The 21,416-nt window shown below is 37.5% G+C and overlaps 1 protein-coding gene across 1 annotated transcript in view; it reads right to left on the reverse strand.

Annotated features, from left to right (window-relative positions):
- The window catches only part of tnmd (tenomodulin), a 119,103-nt gene that overhangs the window by 48,457 nt on the left and 49,230 nt on the right, over nucleotides 1–21,416 (reverse strand). The window contains exon 3 of the mRNA XM_049484150.1: nucleotides 2,861–3,001. Coding sequence (XP_049340107.1) covers nucleotides 2,861–3,001 — 141 coding nt within the window. The remainder of the gene's footprint in view (nucleotides 1–2,860; nucleotides 3,002–21,416) is intronic.

Genomic DNA, 21,416 nt, shown 5'->3' on the forward strand with positions numbered 1-21,416 from the left:
AGAGATAGGATGAGTAGAAAAGTAGTAGGGTAAGTAAGGAAGAGATAGGATGAGTAGAGAAGTGGTGGGATGAGTAGAGAAGTGGTGGAATAATTAAGAAAGAGATAGGATGAGTATAAAAGTGATGGGATGAGTAAGGAAGAGATAGGATGAGTAGAAAAGTGAAAGGGATGAGTAAAGAAGAGATAGGATGAGTAGAAAAGTAGTGGGATAAATAAGGAAGAGATAGAATGAGTAGAGAAGTGGTGGGATGAGTGAGGAAGAGATAGGATGAGTAGAAAAGTGGTAGGATGAGTAGAGAAGTGGTGGGATGAGTAAGGAAGAGATAGAATGAGTAAAAAAGTGGTAGGATAAGTAGAGAAGTGGTGGAATAAGTAAGGAAGAGATAAGATGAGTAGAAAAGTGGTGGGATGTGTAAAGAATAGATAGGATGAGTAGAAAAGTAGTGGGATAAATAAGGAAGAGATAGAATGAGTAGAGAAGTGGTGGGATGAGTAGAGAAGTGGTGGAATAATTAAGAAAGAGATAGGATGAGTATAAAAGTGATGGGATGAGTAAGGAAGAGATAGGATGAGTAGAAAAGTGAAAGGGATGAGTAAAGAAGAGATAGGATGAGTAGAAAAGTGGTGGGATGAGTAAAGAAGAGACAGGATGAGTAGAAAAGTAGTGGGATAAATAAGGAAGAGATAGAATGAGTAGAGAAGTGGTGGGATGAGTAAGCAAGAGATAGAATGAGTAGAAAAGTGGTAGGATGAGTAGAGAAGTGGTGGAATAAGTAAGGAAGAGATAGGATGAGTATAGAAGTGGTGGGATAAGTAAGAAAGAGATAGGATGAGTAGAAAAGTGAAAGGGATGAGTAAAGAAGAGATAGGATGAGTAGAAAAGTGGTGGGATGAGTAAAGAAGAGATAGGATGAGTAGAAAAGTAGTGGGATAAATATGGAAGAGATAGAATGAGTAGAGAAGTGGTGGGATGAGTAAGGAAGAGATAGAATGAGTAGAAATGTAGTTGGATGAGTAAGGAAGAGATAGAATGAGTAGAAAAGTGATAGGATGAGTAGAGAAGTGGTGGAATAAGTAAGGAAGAGATAGGATGAGTATAAAAGTGGTGGGATGAGTAAGGAAGAGATAGGATGAGTAGAAAAGTGGTGGGATGAGTAAGGAAGAGATAGGAAAAGTAGAAATGTAGTTGGATGAGTAAGGAAGAGATAGAATGAGTAGAAAAGTGATAGGATGAGTAGAGAAGTGGTGGAATAAGTAAGGAAGAGATAGGATGAGTATAGAAGTGGTGGGATGAGTAAGGAAGAGATAGGATGAGTAGAAAAGTAGTGGGATAAATAAGGAAGAGATAGAATGAGTAGAGAAGTGGTGGGATGAGTAAGGAAGAGATAGGATGAGTAGAAAAGTGGAAGGATAAGTAAGGAAGAGATAGGATGAGTAGAAAAGTGGTGGGATGAGTAAGGAAGAGATAGGATGAGTAGAAAAGTAGTGGGATAAATAAGGAAGAGATAGAATGAGTAGAGAAGTGGTGGGATGAGTAAGGAAGAGATAGGATGAGTAGAAAAGTGGTAGGATGAGTAGAGAAGTGGTGGGATGAGTAAGGACGAGATAGGAAAAGTAGAAATGTAGTTGGATGAGTAAGGAAGAGATAGAATGAGTAGAAAAGTGGTAGGATGAGTAGAGAAGTGGTGGAATAAGTAAGGAAGAGATAGGATGAGTAGAGAAGTGGTGGGGTGAGTAAGGAAGAGATAGGATGAGTAGAAAAGTGAAAGGGATGAGTAAAGAAGAGATAGGATGAGTAGAAAAGTATTAGGATAAGTAAGGAAGAGATAGGATGAGTAGAAAAGTGGTGGGATGAGTAAGGAAGAGATAGGAAAAGTAGAAATGTAGTTGGATGAGTAAGGAAGAGATAGAATGAGTAGAAAAGTGGTAGGATGAGTAGAGAAGTGGTGGAATAAGTAAGGAAGAGATAGGATGAGTATAAAAGTGATGACATGAGTATGGAAAGTGGTGGGATGATTAAGGAAGGGGTAAGATAAGTAGAAAAATGGTGGGATGAGTAAGGAACAGATAGGATGAGTAGGAAAGTGGTGGGATGAGTAGGGAAAGGGGTATGTGGTAAGTAGGGAAGTGACAACATGAGTAAAGAAGTGGTGAGATGAGTAAGGAATGAGTGGAATGATTAAAGAAAGGGTGGGATGAGAAGAAATGGGTGGGATGAGTAAAGAAGAGATAGGATGAGTATAAAAAAAAGTGGTGGGATGATTAAGGAAGAGACAGGGCGAGTAGGAAAGTGGTGGGATGATTAAGGAATGGGTGGGATGAGTAGAAATGGGTGGGATGCGTAAAGAAGAGATAGGATGAGTAGAGAATGTGGTGAGGTGAGCAAAGAAGAGATAGGATGAGTAGGAAAGTGGTGGGATGAGTAGGGAAAGGGGTATGTGGTAAGTAGGAAAGTGACAAGATGAGTAAGGAATCAGTGGAATGAGTAAAGAAGAGATAGGATGAGTAGAAAAGTGGTGGAATGAGTAAGAAAATGGTGGGATGAGTAGTAAGTGGTGGTATGAGTAAGTAGGAAAGTGATGATGGTCGAGTGGAGGGCAAAACATTCTGGTGAAAATGATCACAAAACATTTTCCCACCAAAATTAAACTCCAGTTTTGGTGTAAAAAATAATCTAACAATATTTTGATACAATACAGAGTTTAAAAGTTTGGATGTTTCTCTAAATTCAGTCCTTGTTTCAGTGAAAAGCTCTCTTGAACATATTTTGAGCTCAACATTGGTGGTCTTCACCTAAACTACAATAAAATAAAAATTAAAATATTAATACACTGGACGGTTCCGCCAGCAGCTCTTACATTTTGGAAATCGTGGACCTCCAGAACCTCGTTGGTGCCGTTTCCCACTCTAAATATCTCCACATGATCGGCCGGGTCAATCTCCATCACGCTCTCCGTCTCCACGCCGTCCAGAATAGCCTTATATTTATGATCATAAACCTGAAAAACACAAAGATCTGATTAGTGATGGATACAAAGTACGGAGAAGTCTGGCTGTTTTCTTTTATACTTTATATTCCTTGTATTTGGTGAATTTGCCCCTATTGTTTAATGACCCTCCAGACCCCTCTGTTTTCTCTCTGTTTTCTCTTCCTGCTTTTATCTCTCTCTCATGTATTGAGATGCCCTGTTCTTGCTGTTCTGCCCTGGTTCCGCCCCAATCCCGACTCTAAACCCCAACTTCATAACTCATGTCCTGTAACTGTAGTTTCTCATTATTTCTATCTGAGCCGTTATTCTGCTGCTGTTTTCTTATTTATTGTGTTATTTGTTTCTGGCTTTTAGAGTGTTGGTTTCTTATTGTATGGTTTTTGAATTTACCCTTCAATATTTTTGCCAGAGTTTATATTATATTTATATTATATTTGCTGAAAATAGGCTACAATAAGACGTAAGAAGGGAGAGGGGTATGGGATAAGTAGGAAAATGATGGGATGATTAAAGAATTAGGGGTGGGATGAGTAGGATATTGATAGGATGAGTAGAAAGTGTTGGGATGAGTAAGGAATGAATGGGATGATTTAGGAAAGGATAGGATGAGTAGGGAGAGGGGTATGGGATAAGTAGATATATGATGGAGAGAGTAAGAAAGGTGTGGGATGAATAAGGAATGGGTGGGGTGAGTAAGGAAGGGGTGAAATGAGTAAGGAATGAGTAATGAATGGGTGGGATGGTCAATGAAAAGACAGGATGAGTAAAAAAGTGGTGGGATGAGTAAGGAATTGGAGGGGTGAGTAAGGAAGGAGTAGGATGAGTAGGGACGTGTTGAAATGAGTAGGAAAGGGATGGGATGATTAAGGAATTGGTGGGATGGTCAATGAAGAGATAGAAGGAGTAGAAAAGTGGTGGAATGATTAAGGAAGAGATAGGATGAGTAGAGAGAGGGGAATTGGGTAAGTAGAGATATGGTGGAGAGAGTAAGAAAGGTGTGGTATGAGTAAGGAAGGGGTTGGATGATTATGGAAGAGAGAGGATGAGAAGGAAGATGTTGCAATCAGTAGAAAAGTGATGGGATGAGTAAGGAATTGGTGGGATGGTCAATGAAGAGATAGGAGGAGTAGAAAATTGGTGGGATGAGTAAGGAATGAGTGGGGTGAGTCAGAAAGAGATAGGATGAGTAAGGAAGTGTTGAAATGAGCAGGGAAGGAATTGGATAAGTAGGAAAGTGTTGTAATGAGAAGGTAATGGGTGGGATCACCAATGAAGACAGGATGAGTAGAAAAGTGGTGGGATGAATAAGGAAGAAATAGAATGAGTAGAAAAGTGGTGGGATGAGTAATGGAGGGATAGGATGAGTAGGGAGAGGGCTATGAGATAAGTAGAGATATGAAAGAGAGGAGAAGGGTATAGGATAAATAGGGGTATGATGGAGAGAGTAAGGAAGGGGTGGGATGAGTAAGGAAGAGATAGAATTAGGAGAAAAGTGGTGGGATGAGTAAGAAAGGGGTTGGATGATTAAGGAAGTGATAGAATAAGTGGGAAAGTGTTTAGATAAGTAAGGAATGGGTGGGATGAGTAAAAAAGATATATGATGAATAGAAAAGTAATGGGATTAGTGAGAAAGTGATAGGATGAGAAGAAAAGTGGTGGGATGAGTAGGGAAGGTAGTGGATGACCACCACCACCTGCAGGAGAAGACAGAATAGAATAGAATATAAGATAGAGTGGTGGGGGATGAGTAAGGAAGAGATAGGAGTGGTGGGGATGAGTAAGGGAGAGATAGGAGTGGTGGGGATGAGTAAGGGAGAGATAGGAGTGGTGGGGATGAGTAAGGAAGAGATAGGAGTGGTGGGGATGAGTAAGGGAGAGATAGGAGTGGTGGGGATGAGTAAGGGAGAGATAGGAGTGGTGGGGATGAGTAAGGAAGAGATAGGAGTGGTGGGGATGAGTAAGGGAGAGATAGGAGTGGTGGGGATGAGTAAGGGAGAGATAGGAGTGGTGGGGATGAGTAAGGGAGAGATAGGAGTGGTGGGGATGAGTAAGGAAGAGATAGGAGTGGTGGGGGATGAGAAAGGAAGAGATAGGAGTGGTGGGGATGAGTAAGGGAGAGATAGGAGTGGTAGGGATGAGTAAGGAAGAGATAGGAGTGGTGGGGATGAGTAAGGGAGAGATAGGAGTGGTAGGGATGAGTAAGGAAGAGATAGGAGTGGTGGGGATGAGTAAGGGAGAGATAGGAGTGGTGGGGATGAGTAAGGGAGAGATAGGAGTGGTGGGGATGAGTAAGGGAGAGATAGGAGTGGTGGGGATGAGTAAGGAAGAGATAGGAGTGGTGGGGGATGAGTAAGGAAGAGATAGGAGTGGTGGGGATGAGTAAGGGAGAGATAGGAGTGGTGGGGATGAGTAAGGGAGAGATAGGAGTGGTGGGGATGAGTAAGGAAGAGATAGGAATGGTGGGGATGAGTAAGGAAGAGATAGGAGTGGTGGGGATGAGTACGGGAAAGATAGGAGTGGTGGGGATGAGTAAGGGAGAGATAGGAGTGGTGGGGATGAGTAAGGAAGAGATAGGAGTGGTGGGGGATGAGTAAGGAAGAGATAGGAGTGGTGGGGATGAGTAAGGGAGAGATAGGAGTGGTGGGGATGAGTAAGGAAGAGATAGGAGTGGTGGGGGATGAGTAAGGAAGAGATAGGAGTGGTGGGGATGAGTAAGGGAGAGATAGGAGTGGTGGGGATGAGTAAGGGAGAGATAGGAGTGGTGGGGATGAGTAAGGAAGAGATAGGAGTGGTGGGGATGAGTAAGGAAGAGATAGGAGTGGTGGGGATGAGTAAGGGAGAGATAGGAGTGGTGAGGATGAGTAAGGAAGAGATAGGAGTGGTGGGAGATGAGTAAGGAAGAGATAGGAGTGGTGGGGATGAGTAAGGGAGAGATAGGAGTGGTGAGGATGAGTAAGGAAGAGATAGGAGTGGTGGGGATGAGTAAGGAAGAGATAGGAGTGGTGGGAGATGAGTAAGGAAGAGATAGGAGTGGTGGGGGATGAGTAAGGAAGAGATAGGAGTGGTGGGGATGAGTAAGGGAGAGATAAGAGTGGTGGGGATGAGTAAGGAAGAGATAGGAGTGGTGGGGGATGAGTAAGGAAGAGATAGGAGTGGTGGGGATGAGTAAGGGAGAGATAGGAGTGGTGGGGATGAGTAAGGTGAGATCTTGTCTACGTGGCTTAATCAGCATCTGACCTGCATAATAGTAAACATCTCCATTTAATCAGTTAAACAGTTAAATAAGTATAATCATCATGTTTTAACTTTATCAAAAGAAAAAGATTACACCTCGTTTTTAAAGTGCAAATAATTAAACATGGATCTCATTGTTTTTGGGTAAATTAGTCTGTAGTTATGTAGGCGTACGCTGCAGTTACTGCTCTGATCAAAGTTAATTCATAAATAACGTCTTATAAGAAAATCAAAGCAAGAAACACACAGAGCCAAATCAAATTAGAGAGAACAGCAGGTAAACTGGCTCACGAAACAACAGAGCAAACAAAAGCTCAAACCCTATGAGCCCTGAAATCAAATATAACAACAATAAACAATCACTACTGTAAATACAGCGTAAAAGAGATCATACTTACATAACATTTATAAAAAGCACTTTATTATAGATAAAACCAGCAAGTCGGGAGGGATACTGTAAGTAGTGATTAATGGACTCACAAGATAGCACCTCACATCGTATACAGCTGTGAGAGTTCCAAAGATGTCCCCTCAGGTAACACTTCATAATCAATGATCAATTACGCTACATACTGCTGTCCCATGACTTTATAACTCCATATACAGTACCAGTCAAAAGTTTGGACACATCTTTAACTCAGTGGTTAACACTAAAATCATCCAAAAATCATTCAGATATGCCCGAAAAGTACTGGTCTATATATGGCTAAAGTATTTCCACTTTTTTCACTACTATGTTGGTATAGTTGTCTGTTTTTTGTGGTTTATTTTGTGTGTGTAATTTGTTTTGTATAATTGAAAATTGAATAAAACTATTATTGCTAAAAATAACAATCATCTGAAATATAAAGAAACACACACAAAATAAATTAGTTAAACCAGAATATGTTTTATATTTTAATTTTTTCAAAGTAGCTCCTATTGTTTAAATGATCAATCTCTGCTGGATTTTCTCAGTCAGTTTTATGAGGTAGAGTCACCTGGAATTCAGGCTTTCAGTTAACAGCTGTGCTGAACTCATCAAGAGTTAATTACTTGAGTTATTTCTTGTCTCTTAATAAAGTGTTTGAGAGCATCAGTTAAAGTAAAGTAGTGAAGAGGTAGAGTTACAGGTATACATTGAATATTTGAGTAATGTTATAATCCAGATTATGAGAAGAAAGAAATACTCAACTAAGTAAAAGTAAAAGATAAAAAATGTTATAATGATGAAACTGGCACTCATCAGCACTGCCCCAGAAAAGAAAGGGCAAGAGTTCTTTTTAAGTTACTACATGATTCCTTGTTTGAATCACATCTTTAATTGGAAGACCTAAACCTAAAGCTTTAGCATTTAGCATTTAGCATGATGCTGATAACTGATAATTTGTGTATCTCAGGATTGCATATGCCGCCGGTTGAATGCGGAATGTGTAAATTATCACGGCGGCAGCATCGGCGCCCTTGGCCCGGTGAGCTTTTAATATTTGATTAGCAAATACGACAGTGAACAAATCAATACATTACTCAAGGTATCCTGATGATGAACGTGGTCACGAGCGGTAATGCATAAATCTCTGCGAGTTATTCACCTTGAACCGCGGCTCCAGCGGTCACAGCAGCCGATAATTAAATTTCATTATCTTATTTCTTTACAATATCGAGCTCCTTTAACTCGTACAGGGCGGCTAATGCAGAGTATAAAGCTGGAGAGGAAAGAATAATCCGGCTTTCTCCTCATAAAGAACCGTACTGTTGCGCATGGAGGACAAGAGGAACAGCGCAGGCTTTAGAAATCCGCCTTTCAGCGAGCTGCTCGGCCCTCCTGCTGCATTAATGCCTTAATAATGGCCCAAAGGCTGGTTCACAGAAGTAGTAATGAGGTACAGGTACTTTGTCGAGTTACGAAACAACTTAATTTCAGAAGGACAAACCAATTGAATGCCCTCGCCTCTCGAATCTGAGCTCTACTTTCTGAGTCCCATTAAGAAATGGAGCACTCATACCTGTAATGCATTAGGGGCCTTATTGTACACCCAGTGCAAGGCGTGTAACGATGCTCATTGCTATCTTACACCCAGTAAACAGTCTATTTTCATGCCTTGTGCACATGGCGTTAAAATAGAATCCGAGTTTAGAAATAAATCTGCTGTATTTTTTTGCACTTTAAGGTGCTTCAGATTATAAGCTGCATTTTAAGAGACACTATAAGGAAGTTCTAATTCATAAGGCTAAATAAGTTAGGGTAAGCTACGGTTAGCAGCAGGCTACAGGCCAATAATACTCACCTCTGATTGGGGAAATAGCAGCTAGCGGCTAATGCTAATGCTACTCCATTCTTGCTGTACTTCAGCGTTTAGAGTGGCTTTACTGCTCCTTAGTACCTGACTGATTGAATTCATACATAAGGTAGCATTTTAAGAGACACTATAAGGAACTTCTAAATCATCAGGTTAACTAAGTTAAGTAAAGCTAAGTTAAGTGAACAAAAATGTAATAAAAAAATAACGATTGCTGGATGTTAATCTACACAGATTTCTCTCCTGAAAATTGGGTTTATTTGGGTGAGTAAAGCGCTTCCATTTATTTACAGTAAGCATTGATTCCCAAATTTCTCCAGCACTAAAGCTGGAGCATAAGCATTAGCATTAGCATTAGCGGCTAATGCCACTGAGGAACCCTGAGTGTTCTGTAAGCCAGCACGGTATATCAGCGCTATTACCACAGTTCTATATACGAACCTCTGAGCGAAGAAAGAGCAAGCACAGTTAGCAGATAATGCTAATGCTGCTCCATCAGTGCTAGCCAGGGATATCTGCATGCTACAGGCTGATAATACTCGCCTCTGAATGGCTAAAGAGGAGAGAATTGGGAGAGTTAAAGAATTTAAGCGCACCTTATAGTGCGAAAAATACGGTACACTGATGGGCGTGGTGGTCTGTAAGTGGGGTGTGTTCAGGTAAATATCTGTTATGTTTCTAGCATGGCATTGAAAAACACAGTCAGTGCTCCACTGACTGATTAAAACCCTGACAACAGTCAACAGTCACTCGTTACACAGACACCGCACAAATCCAGCTTTTACATCAACATTATACAGAATACAAAATAAAATAATGCTGCACTGTTAAGATACCAAAGCATAAAGATAGCATAAAGTCAGAGCAGTGAGCAAGTGGTACACTGATTAATTTATGTCATGTTACGCCCAAAATTTACCACATCCATGGTTAATTTAAATAATTAGTACATGCGTTTTTTGCATGTACTTTTTGCGTCCTCAAGACCAAACAACAAAATAAGAAATATATTGTTGAGACAAACAGATCTACAGGGAGATGAACAGAAGGAAAGAGGAATATGTGTCTGGTATATTTTTTAGTTTTGTCCTCGTATGTACGAGTGATTTCTAAACCCCGGGGACTCTGATGGAAAAATTCATTGGGTGGATATTCTGAGATTTGGAGTGTTAGACCACCGTGATGCCGTCGCCTCCCGGACGAAGCTCGGCGCTGGAGCAGCTCCGGCGCTGGAGCTCCTGCTTTAGGGAAGTAATGATTTTCCCAGGAATGGAGGCGGTCGGGTCTTGCTGCTGCTGAAGTGGATTTTTCCAGCAGATTTTCGAGCACAGATGGAATCTGCTTGTACATTCTTATGATCTCTACGGGATATAATATTAGATTTGTCCAGTAATACGCTATTCTGTTGGTTGAGCAGAAGCACAGAGCACTACAATGCTGCTTTGAGGGGTTGAGTTTCCTCACACTGTGTGTACATGTGTTTGTCTGAACCAATAGATTTTAAAGGCAAATAGAACAAAAACATGAAAACCGCTTATAAATGATGAGTTTTTTTTATTTTACCAAAAAGAAAACCGAAATGTAATCAAACCAACCTGAACTCCTTAGATTTTTGCACCAGGAGGTGCTTAAAGTTATCCAAAAGCAGTGTGTAAGACTAGTGGAGGAGAACATGATGCCAAGATGCATGAAGGAAAACTGTGATTTAAAACCACCAGGGTTATTCCACCATATATTAATTATTTCTGAACTTTTAAAACTTTATAAATATGAACTTGTTTTCTTTTTCTTTGAATTATTGAGGTCTGAAATCTCTGCATCTTTTTTGTTATTTAAGCCATTTCTAATTTTTCAGCCATTTTCTGTAAATAAATGCTCTAAATGAGAATATTTTTATTTGGAATTTGGGAGAAATGTTGTCTGTAGTTTATAGAATAAAACAACAATGTTCATTTTACTCAAACATAAACCTATAAATAGCAAAATCAAAGAAACTGATTCAGAAACTGAAGTGGTCTCTTTATTTTTATTTTTTTCTCCTTATTTTTTATTTTTAATTAGGCAAAGAAAACAAGTTCATACTCATAAAGTTTTAAGAGTTCAGAAATCAATATTTGGTGGAATAATCCTGGTTTTTAATCACAGTTTTTCATGCATCTTGGCATCATGTTCTCCTCCACCAGTCTTACACACTGCTTTTGGATAACTTTATGCTGCTTTACTCCTGGTGCAAAAATTCAAGCAGTTCAGTTTGGTGGTTTGATGGTTTGTGATCATCCATCTTCCTCTTGATTATATTCCAGAGGTTTTCCATTTGGTAAAATCAAAGGTGTATATGGGTGAAATCTCAGCCTTCAACAAAGACAGTGCCATCGATGTGGAGATCTGCGCAAGCGCAGCATACATAACAAACCGAAAAATCACTTTTTAGTGAACTATTGAGTCAAACATGACCAACTGTTCATGGAGTTGTATTAGATTTCATCAGGAATTTTAAATATATTTCTAAAACTATAATTTGATCCTCAGTTTCCAGTATTTTTTCTCTAATTCAGATGAAACAGACTCTTATAGGGTTTTTAATTCTAAGAATTAGAATATGAACTGGATTAGGGTATTAGTGTATAGCTGTAGTGCTCAGAGCTGATCTGTGATCAGTATTGAGATGTTATGAATGTGAATATGCTTCAGTATGAGGTGAGTTAAGGACAGGAGGGCGGGGCGATGAGGCCGGGGGGTGGGAGGAGTTACCGTACCCTCGGGTCAGGTGGGTAAGGTCAGCGGGCGCTGTTACAGGTGATTGGAGGAGACGGGTTGGCGTGATCAGGACAGCGTACGTCCTGCTCGTCCTTCAGGGCTTTCAGACATGAGCGCCCGTCACCGAGCGGCATCACGGCTGTCATTCAGCACCTCCTCCTCCTCCCATACAGGACCTGAGGGAGACCAGGGTCAGGCTGCCAGGTCTCAGATGGATTGGGGTGAGGTGGCCTATATTCCTCTGAACCTGCACTCCCATAATTCTGAGGTAAACTGAGGTAACTGACAGCCTGAGAGACGGATAAAGGTTCTGGAGACGCAGTGTTATAACACTCTAATTCACTTTATAATATAATATAACATCAGATCATTTACCTTTACAACTCTTAATTACTTACTCATTAAATACAACAACTATTAGTTTTATTTATTATCAAAATAATGTAACACATCAGCTAATGAACCTTTTGAAGTGTTAATTACTTATTAAATACAATTACTATTGATTTATTCATTATTAAAATAAAGTAACACATCAAGTAATTAAACTTTAGAAGTGTCAATTACTTGATAAATATACAAATTGTTGTTTTGTTTATTATTAAAGAATATAATTGTTTTGTGTTTTATTAAAATAGTATAGCACATTAGCTAATTAGCCTTTAGAAGTGTTAATTACTTATTAAATAAAATTACAATTGTTGTTTATTATTAAAACAATGTAACACATCAACTAATTAACCTTTAAAAGTGTTAATTACTTATTAAATACAATGACAATTATCGTTTATTATTAAAATAACACAACACATTAGCTAATTAGCCTTTAGAAGTTTTAATTACTTATTAAATAAAATTACAATTGTTGTTTATTATTAAAACAATGTAACACATCAGCTAATTAACCTTTAAAAGTGTTAATTACTTATTAAATACAATGACAATTATCGTTTATTATTAAAATAACACAACACATTAGCTAATTAGCCTTTAGAAGTTTTAATTACTTAATAAATACAATTACAATTATTGTTTATTATTTGAATAATGCAACACATCAAGTAATTAGCTTTTACAAGTCTTAATTCTTTATTAAATACAATTATTATTGTTTTATTTATTATTAATATAATTTATTACATCAGATATTTATTATAAGTAAAATTATGTAATTAAATGTATATTATTTATTAAACTACTAATTTATATTATTTTTATTATATAATGTTTTATTATAAAGTATATAAACAATGGTAGTAATAGATGTAGTATCGTAATAATTCAAGGAATGCGCATTATTATTATTATTATTATTATTATTATTATTATTATTATTATTATTCTTATTATTATTAAATAGTACTTTATTTCATAAACAGGTGGAATTAATTTAGTGCACATTTCAGATAAACTTAGTTATGTTTTATTTTGAAATTAGAATCACAGAAGACTCTTATTATGACAGCTGTGAACTGGAGTGTGTCTGAAACTGCCCTATTTAAAATTCCTTAAACAAACCAAATTACTCTGTGAAGCATTTAGGTGCTCTTATCTGGGGTGCAACAGAGGGAACTATAACTCTTCCTTTTATAAGGCAGTACTGATGAGTGCCAGTTTCACCATCTTTATAACATTTTTGATGGTCTTTATGGTGACTGCACTTAAGGATACTTTCTAAGTTCCTGAAATTCTTTGTTTTAAATTGACTGACCTTCATTTTTCTTAAAGTATTTTTGGTAACACTTTCTATGAATGTCATCTTTATTAGACTCTATAACTACATTCATAATATATTATAATGCATTCATAAGGCGTTATAAACATGGCTATAAATATTTATAAAAATGCATAACCCATTATAGCGATGTTTATTAAGCATTATGACTTGTGATTATAATGCATTATAAGCTATGCTTATGATGTACATGTTAAAATAGTATATATATATTGTTAATTATCCAGTCCTGCAATGAAAAAGTATGTCACTTTACTTAGATGCACAAGGACCTGTTATAATACATTATAATTGACTATAGCTAATATTATATTCAAGACAAGAATAATCCATGAGTGGTTAAAAATATATTTATAGGATTACAGAGGGTGTGTTTATAAGTTGGAAGCTTTTTTAGTCATAATACAGTCTGCAAGCTGGGACTGAGTTTCTTGGTATTGATGTATAACATGGTATAAACACAGCTATTAATGCATTATAATCACAGTTCATGATGCATAATAAACATGGCTATGATGAACTATAGAGTTTTATTAATATGTATAGCCATGTTTATAATGCCTTATAAATGCATTATAATGTGTTATAAATATGTTTAGAGAGTCTTATAGAGATGACATTCATAGAAAGTGTTATAGTGTTTTTTTTTTTTTATTTAGTTGAGTAGCTCTTGTTTTTCATAACCTGGATTCGAACATTACTCAAATATTCACTATTCACTGTATACCTGTAACTCTACCTCTTCACTACTTTACTTTAACTGATGCTCTCAAACACTTTATTAAGAGACAAGAAATTCAAGTAGTTAACTCTTGATGAGTTCAGCACAGCTGTTAACTGAAAGCCTGAATTCCAGGTGACTCTACCTCATAAAGCTGACTGAGAAAATCCATTTTAGTATTAATCTACAATGCAAAGAAACCTTAAAGCAGTGTATTTATTCAATTCAGATTTTTTGTTTAGACTAGAGATTAATTGAAATATCTTTTGCTGCTAAAAATGGTATAAAAAGCTGTATGATTTTAGGATTATTCAGGCAGAGATCCATCAAAACCTCAACAACTCTTTTATCCTTTTCTTTTCCCTCCACCAGGAGCTCCCTGCACTCCCGCAAATCATGGTTTAAGTACGTGTTGGACGTGTGGTCACATGACCACAGCAAATATCTCCCCAGGGCTGCACTCTGAAACCCTGCGAGATGCTTTCTTCACCCCGTCTCTTTCTTCTTTCCTTTTTTCCTCTGTTTTTCTTCTTTTAGCTAAAGCCAGAGTGGTTATAAATTACCGCGCCGCTACCTTCACAACACTCCCAGCTCTCCCAGCTCTCCCACTGCAGCGTTTACTGGGTTCTCCTCATTTCCCTCATGTTTTTATCCTGGAAATGAAACAGATTCCACATCTAACATCCAGATTTTTTATTCAAAAACTCCAACAGAAGGCAAACCGAGGAGACACTGTAAGATATTTCCCTGGAAAGTTGCAGTAAAAACACTGGCAGCAGGGTTTCCAGCTGTCACATTTTGGTTAGAAGAACATCAGCGCACCGTGCACCATGATTTAGAGTGAGTCAGTGTGTCTTTGCTGTCGTAACAACTGGAAAAGTACACCTTGCAAAGCAAAAAAACATGCAAAAGCTATGGGTGTAGTTAATTTTGCGCATAACGTGAAATAAACCAATCAGAGCATCACTTGCTCATTATTCTCTTCAAGAGTAAAATCAGGTGAGCTCTGACTTTGGCGGATTGCTATTTTAACGGTGCAGCTACCTGGACGTGTCCAACAAACAAACGCTTCTCAGCAGAGGAAACTGAGCTGCTGGTTGACGCTGTGAAGGAGCTCCAGCAGCTCATTTATTAGGGGAACAGCAATGTTATTTTATTTAGTATTCGATGTTGCCAAGATAGTGATGAACGTCTGACTGTTGTTGTCTGTCTAGGTTGTATTCAGTCAGTGGAGCTCCTGTGTTTTCTATTACCAAGATAAACAAGCAAAACTCCAGAAATGTACCTGAACACACCTCATTTCCAGAACACCACGCCCATCAGTGTAGATATATTCAGAAGCTCTGATGTTGCCAGCGTTTAAGATAGCAATGAGCATCACTAAGCGCCTTCTGGAGGGTGTAAAAAATGGCTCTTAATCTTTTAAGTTTTCTGGATATCCTTAGTAAATTTTTTAAAACATTATGGTCATGTTGCTGCAAAGCCACTTGTGTAAACTTTTTATTATATTATATTTTTAATTTTATTTTATCTCTATCATAAATACAATTACTTGGGGTGCACATAGACCTGTTATTAAACATTATAAATGACTATATAGTATTATATAGGGATATTTCTTCCTCTTCCTCTTAATATTTGGTGGAATAATTCTGTTTTTTAATCACAGTTTTTTTTTCATGCATCTCGGCATCATGTTCTCCTCCACCAGTCTTACACACTGCTTTTGGATAACTTTATGCTGCTTTACTCCTCTTGATGGTTTGTGATCATCCATCTTCCTCTTGGTTATATACCAGAGGTTTTCAATTTGGTAAAATCAAAGAAACTCATCAGCTGTATATACTGTATTTATGTATATATAATGCCTTATATATATATATTTAGATAGATAGATAGATAGATAGATAGATAGAAAGTGTTACCAAAACACTATATTTCAATTAATACTGTAATTGTCCTGTATTTCTACAGTGTAGAGGATGAACTGCAGTGGTAATGGAACAGAAACAGTGTTTAGTCTCTGAGATAAGAGCAGGACTGAGGGGAATAAATATGTAGAAATAAAACAGAGATTGTTGTTACTCAGGCTCAGACATATTGTTGTAAAAATGGAGAAGCTCTTGGGAAATATCTCCGTCTCCAGATCAGTTTCAGGCAGGAGCACAGATGGCAGATTCACATGTGCTGATGGCGTGTCAGAGTCCGGCGCGGAGCTGGAGTGGAGGTATGTATTATACTGGGAATTAAACTCCAGTGCTGTCGGTGTCGCATGTTTCCATGTTTCAATCTGCTCAGTGATGCTTCCCTTTATTACAGACCTGGGGTACGTTTCCCAAAAGCGTAGTTGCTAACTACGTTAGCAACTTACATAGTCTGGACGATGCAGCTGCGACGCAGGTGTTTCCCAAAAGCGTGGTTGGAACTATGGAGGTAACCACGTTAGTAACTTGCATAGTGCAGCACTTAGTTAAGCTACTCAGGTGTTTCCCAGAACCGTGGTTCCAGCGAATGTTCGCAACTACCGTGGTTCAGCTGCGTCGTTCCAACTACAGCTCTAGACCTGTCGTTAAGAGCTTAGTTCCTGGTGGTTAGTGCAGACGATGGACGGTAGGATTCAGAAAGCTGATAAATCACATTAATATTGCTGCACGAGGATTTAAGATATCAAAAGTACCTATTTCTTTTTAATGTTTGTGTTTATTACATTAATTGAGCCACTTCACTTTTACCAATGTGCGCCCAGGTAAAATAATACAATTCAGTCCTTTTTTAATGTATGTCTTTAACATTTAGCTTTATTTGGCAAACATGAATTCAGTGTAGTGAAAAGAGAAGTGCTCTTTAGCTAAAATGTATTTTACAGTCTTGGAAAGATGTATGCCAATTATTCAAGCAGGCATCTCTTGAGTAAAGATAACTTGTGCTGTGAACATTTATGAAATAGTTAATAATTATTTTTTTAAACCCATTGTGCTATATGCACTCTGTGAATAAGATATGCAATAAGCAGGTGTTTTGAATTACCTAATTATCCTCTGCAGGTAACAGGGCCAGACAGAGTGTGAATAAAGAAAATTTATTATTTAGCCAATACAACGTGTGTTTCTAGGCCTATACAAATGTTATCAATTAGTATTTGTTAAATAATATATTACAGGAAATACGTAGAAATATGTAGGCTACATTAATATATATGTAAAAAATAATAACATTAATTGCCATTATGAAATAAAACATTAAGAGAATAAAACCACGAACTAGGATTCGAACTAGGCGTCCATCCAGTGTCTGTCGAGTTTTGCTACCCTGTCAAACCGTATTATCCTAGTGCATATTTAATTTTTAAATATAAAATTGCTAGAAAAAGCCCCATATTTAAACATGCTTTCGGTAGAATATTTGGAAAGCCTGAATCAAAATATCAGGAGACAGTTTTGGGTTATTAGGGTGATTATAAACCTTATGTTTTTTATTATTGCTAACTTATTATTACTTTCATTATCATCAGCTGTCATTTACGCATTTGTAATACTCAGAAATAATGGCAAGGGGTTCCTGTTTTTTTAATGCAACCAAAAAGAACAGAATTACCATAAAAAAACAATAAATAAATAAAAAATGTTTCCACGCATGGGCGCTGGTGTTGAGAAGCACATCTCGATGGGTTGCACAATTCGACAGAACACCGCGCGCTGCACCGTCGTAGGCGCTCTGCTGAACCACTGAGTAACACATTTCTCATGTCTCATTTTAATAAGACTTCTTCAGAATGGTGATTATTTTATTTAAAAAAAATATTGCAATAGCAAATATGTGTATGTTTTTTTTTAAGTAACACTGTCTGTTACAAATAATAATGAATATATAGCAATTATTGTCTACATTTTACTTGCAGTTCATTGTTATTTTATTAATAGTATTGTTGACCGTTATGTTCTGGTGATAATTACAATATAAATAGCCTAAATGATACATTAGTAACATATTTTTGGCATAATATTTTAAAGATTGTGAGTTTTGCACGTTTTCTGCTGGGAAAGTCTGGCCGAACACATCTGGAAACACCTTAGTTAAGACCACGGTGGTTCAAACCAACATAGTTCAGACTTCTGTGGTACCAACAAAGTACGATGGTTTCGGGAAACGGTCGTACTTCTGATGTTAGTTAGTTTAACGATGCATCGTACCACGTTAGTTCAATGCTAGGCTCCGTCGTTGTACGGGAAACGCACCCCTGATCTCCTCTAACTTCCCTTTATCTTTACTGAACGCCGCATGGTCCTTTGTTTCTGGAGATATATTGATTTTTAACGCTGTATTTACGCTGTTTTGTCGCGTCAACCCTCCAACTGTTCGCATGTGGGCGTTACAAAGGCGTTCCCTGCGTCGTCCAATTAAATCGTTTTAACCCTTAGAAACCTACAGACGAATTTTCTGTCCAAAATCTCACCTTGTGTTCTCAGCTTAATTACCCAGAAATCCCTTCACACATAAACATAATCCATATATGGTTAGAAAGGGCGGAGCTTACTCTTTGAAAAAATAGTGATCAAATCCCAGTGCGGTAAAGCTAAATCTATAAGAAACCCATTGAGAGAAAAACTCCTTCCCCAACCAATATTATTTACCTTTAGTGCTTCAAACATATTTATATGATGTTTCAATCAAACCAAATAATATCAGTAAATAAAGACTCAAAAGTGTGAAACTACCTGCTTTACTCAAACTAAAGCTATAGTGTGCGCACTACTTCATATAGTTTTTATTTTACTTGCACATTTTTACTAAGTAGTTATTTTGCACTAAACTAATGTTTTTATTTATTTAGACTAAAAAGTTTACATTTTTGTATATATTTATGTTTTCTTTGTGTGTCCTGATTAAAATACTGAAAGGTATAGGCTGCTCTGAGTGTCAGGTTTTTAATAAGTTAATCTACATGTATCCTAGAGGTGTGATTATTGATTATCAAGATAAATAAAATAACTCCGCCTGATGCTGTTTCTCCATGTATTTTATCAAAGTAATAATTAATAAGCCATGTAATGAACAATATATTATCAGTATTCTTATGCTTTTAACTCATAAACACTCTAGTCTAACCATTTTTGAAAATATATCTTAGGTGTGAATATATATAAAGTCTACACATTCAAAAATAAAATTGGTAAAATTTTGAGCAAAACATGATCAGTTCCAGTAAAATATAACAATTCTGCTTCCTTTTACATTTTAAATGATGATATTTTTGAGCAGCCGTATGTCTTCTGGAGTAAAAGACATCAGGGCATGTGTCTGTCTGATATAATTACAAGCTCTTATTATTTCCTATAAACTAATAAATATAACTGTGTATTTATAAATATAAATATTCGATTGAGCTTTATAACACTGCCTAGCGAGCAGCATATAGACTAACCAAAGCAAACTTTTCCTATTCAATTATATATTAATATAAAAAAAATGATGAACTTATCCCGTGCAACAGAGATAACGATTGCTCTTCCTTTCCTGAGGTAATCCTGATGAGTGCCAGTTTCATCATCGCAACATTTTTGATGGTCTTTGCGGTGACTGCATTTAAAGATGCTTTTAAAGTCCTTGACCTTAATTTTTTCATAAAGTATTTTATTTTATTGCTAAGTTGAGTAGTTCTTACGGAGCCCCTAAGGTGATATCATGGTAAAAAAAAAAAAAAAAACACAGCCACATTAACTTATTAAGATTTGGGAATGATAACCAATTTTGTGGGAACAAGATACAGTAATTAAGGCATGGCCACAACTTAAAGTTAATTCAATCGTGGCCATTAAGGCTTATTATGGGTTCTAAAATAGATGATTTAGGGTGTGTTGTGTGTTTTTGATATCGTGAAGATGCAAAAAAATACGGCTTGTGCAGCTCTAAATGTGCAAAAGGTATATACTATTTTTTATTTTTTTAAACTAATCATTAACCAATTAAAGAAATTAACCAATCAGTATGTCACATGTCATTCACTTTAAGAGTCAGGTGAGCTCTGACTTTGGCGCATTCGAATCTTAACAGCACGGCACATCAGAAATTGACCTGAACTTTATTCCTAGATGCTAATTTAATGGCGTGGGCACATGGCGTGAAAATAGGCTGTTGACAGGGTGTAAGATAGCAATAAGCATCGCGACCCGCCTTGCACAGTGTATACGATATGACCGTATATCTTTTACCTTCCATACAAATACTGTAATACTCGTTCACACTGTAAAGATACACCAGCAGCTCATTTAAAAGAGAACAGCAATGTTATTTTATTCTTTATTCTGTTTATCGTTGAGTTAAAATTCGGGTTTGCGCAATGCAGGGTTTTTATTTGTGTGTGTTACAAGTGGTTAGATAGGATTGGCGGTTAACTGGTGACTGTTGTCAGCGTTTTAATCAGTCAGTGGCGCACCAGTGTATTTCCATCTGCCAACACACCTCATTTCCAGACCACCACCACGCCCATCAGGTACTGTAGATACTGTATATTACTAAACTCTATTCCTAGACCCTTTTTTAATGGCGTGGACACAAGTCATGAAAATAGACAATTGACAGGGTGTAAGATATCAATGAGCATTGCGACGCACCTCACATAGTGCGTACGATATGAACATATATCTTTTACCTTCCATACAAAAATACTGTAGAAGAAGAGGAAACGTTATGCTGTGAAGATACACCAGAAGCTAATTTAAAAGAGAACAGCAATGCTATTTTATTCTTTATTCTGTTTATTGATTGTTGAGTTAAAAGTTGGGTTTGCGCACTGCAGGGTTTTTATTCATGTGTTTAACGAGTGGTTAGACAGGATTGGATGGTTAACTGGTGACTGTTGTCAGGGTTTTAATCAGTCAGTGGCGCACACAACTCATTTCCAGACCACCACCACCCCCATCAGATACTATACTGTAGATACTGTATATTCCTAAACTCTATTCCTAGACCCTTTTTTAATGGCGCAGGCACAAAGCATAAAAATTTACTGTAATCGAGGTGTAAGATAGCAACGAGCATCGAGACTCGCCTTTCGCAGTGTGTACGATAGGGACCTATATCTTTTATCTTTCATATAAATACTGTAGCATTGCAATCCCACACTTTCTTCTTTTGGGAACAACATTTTCTTTAAAAATAAGTGTAAACTTGGTTTGAAATGCTGATGGTTCTTTGTTTCTGTTGAAGGCGAAGAAAGACATTATCTTTTTTTTTTTTTTTTTTTTTATCGTCTGCGGTGCTCACAGACAAACGATTGGAGGATGTGGACGCTGATGACAAGGCCTGTCAGCTCGCATGGCCATTACAATTAAGATAAATAGGCAGGGGATGCTTTCAGGGCTGCCAAAGGCGTTTAGTGGAGCATCTGGAGATGTCCAATGAAGACAAGCAGCTGCTTTTGGACATAAGCCCGCCTCGGAAACGGGCGCGCGGTGGTCACCGGCTAACAGACAGAATCATCAGCGGCGAGAGTGATATTCCTGGAGGAATTTGATCGTTCTCAAAATTCATTTTCTTTGGTGGGCTCGGCTCTTCTGAGAGAGCTTTTAGAAGAGGAGGAAGGAGGTCCGCATTTGTCTGCATTTCATCTGGAAGCCGGCAGGAGGGATTTTTGACCGATTTTTGAACGTTTCGTAACGTTTTTGAACTTCTAACTTCGAGCCGAGGCCTTCGATAAAT

Source organism: Astyanax mexicanus, chromosome 10 (genome assembly GCF_023375975.1).
Source record: "Astyanax mexicanus isolate ESR-SI-001 chromosome 10, AstMex3_surface, whole genome shotgun sequence".
Classification (NCBI taxonomy): domain Eukaryota; kingdom Metazoa; phylum Chordata; class Actinopteri; order Characiformes; family Acestrorhamphidae; genus Astyanax; species Astyanax mexicanus.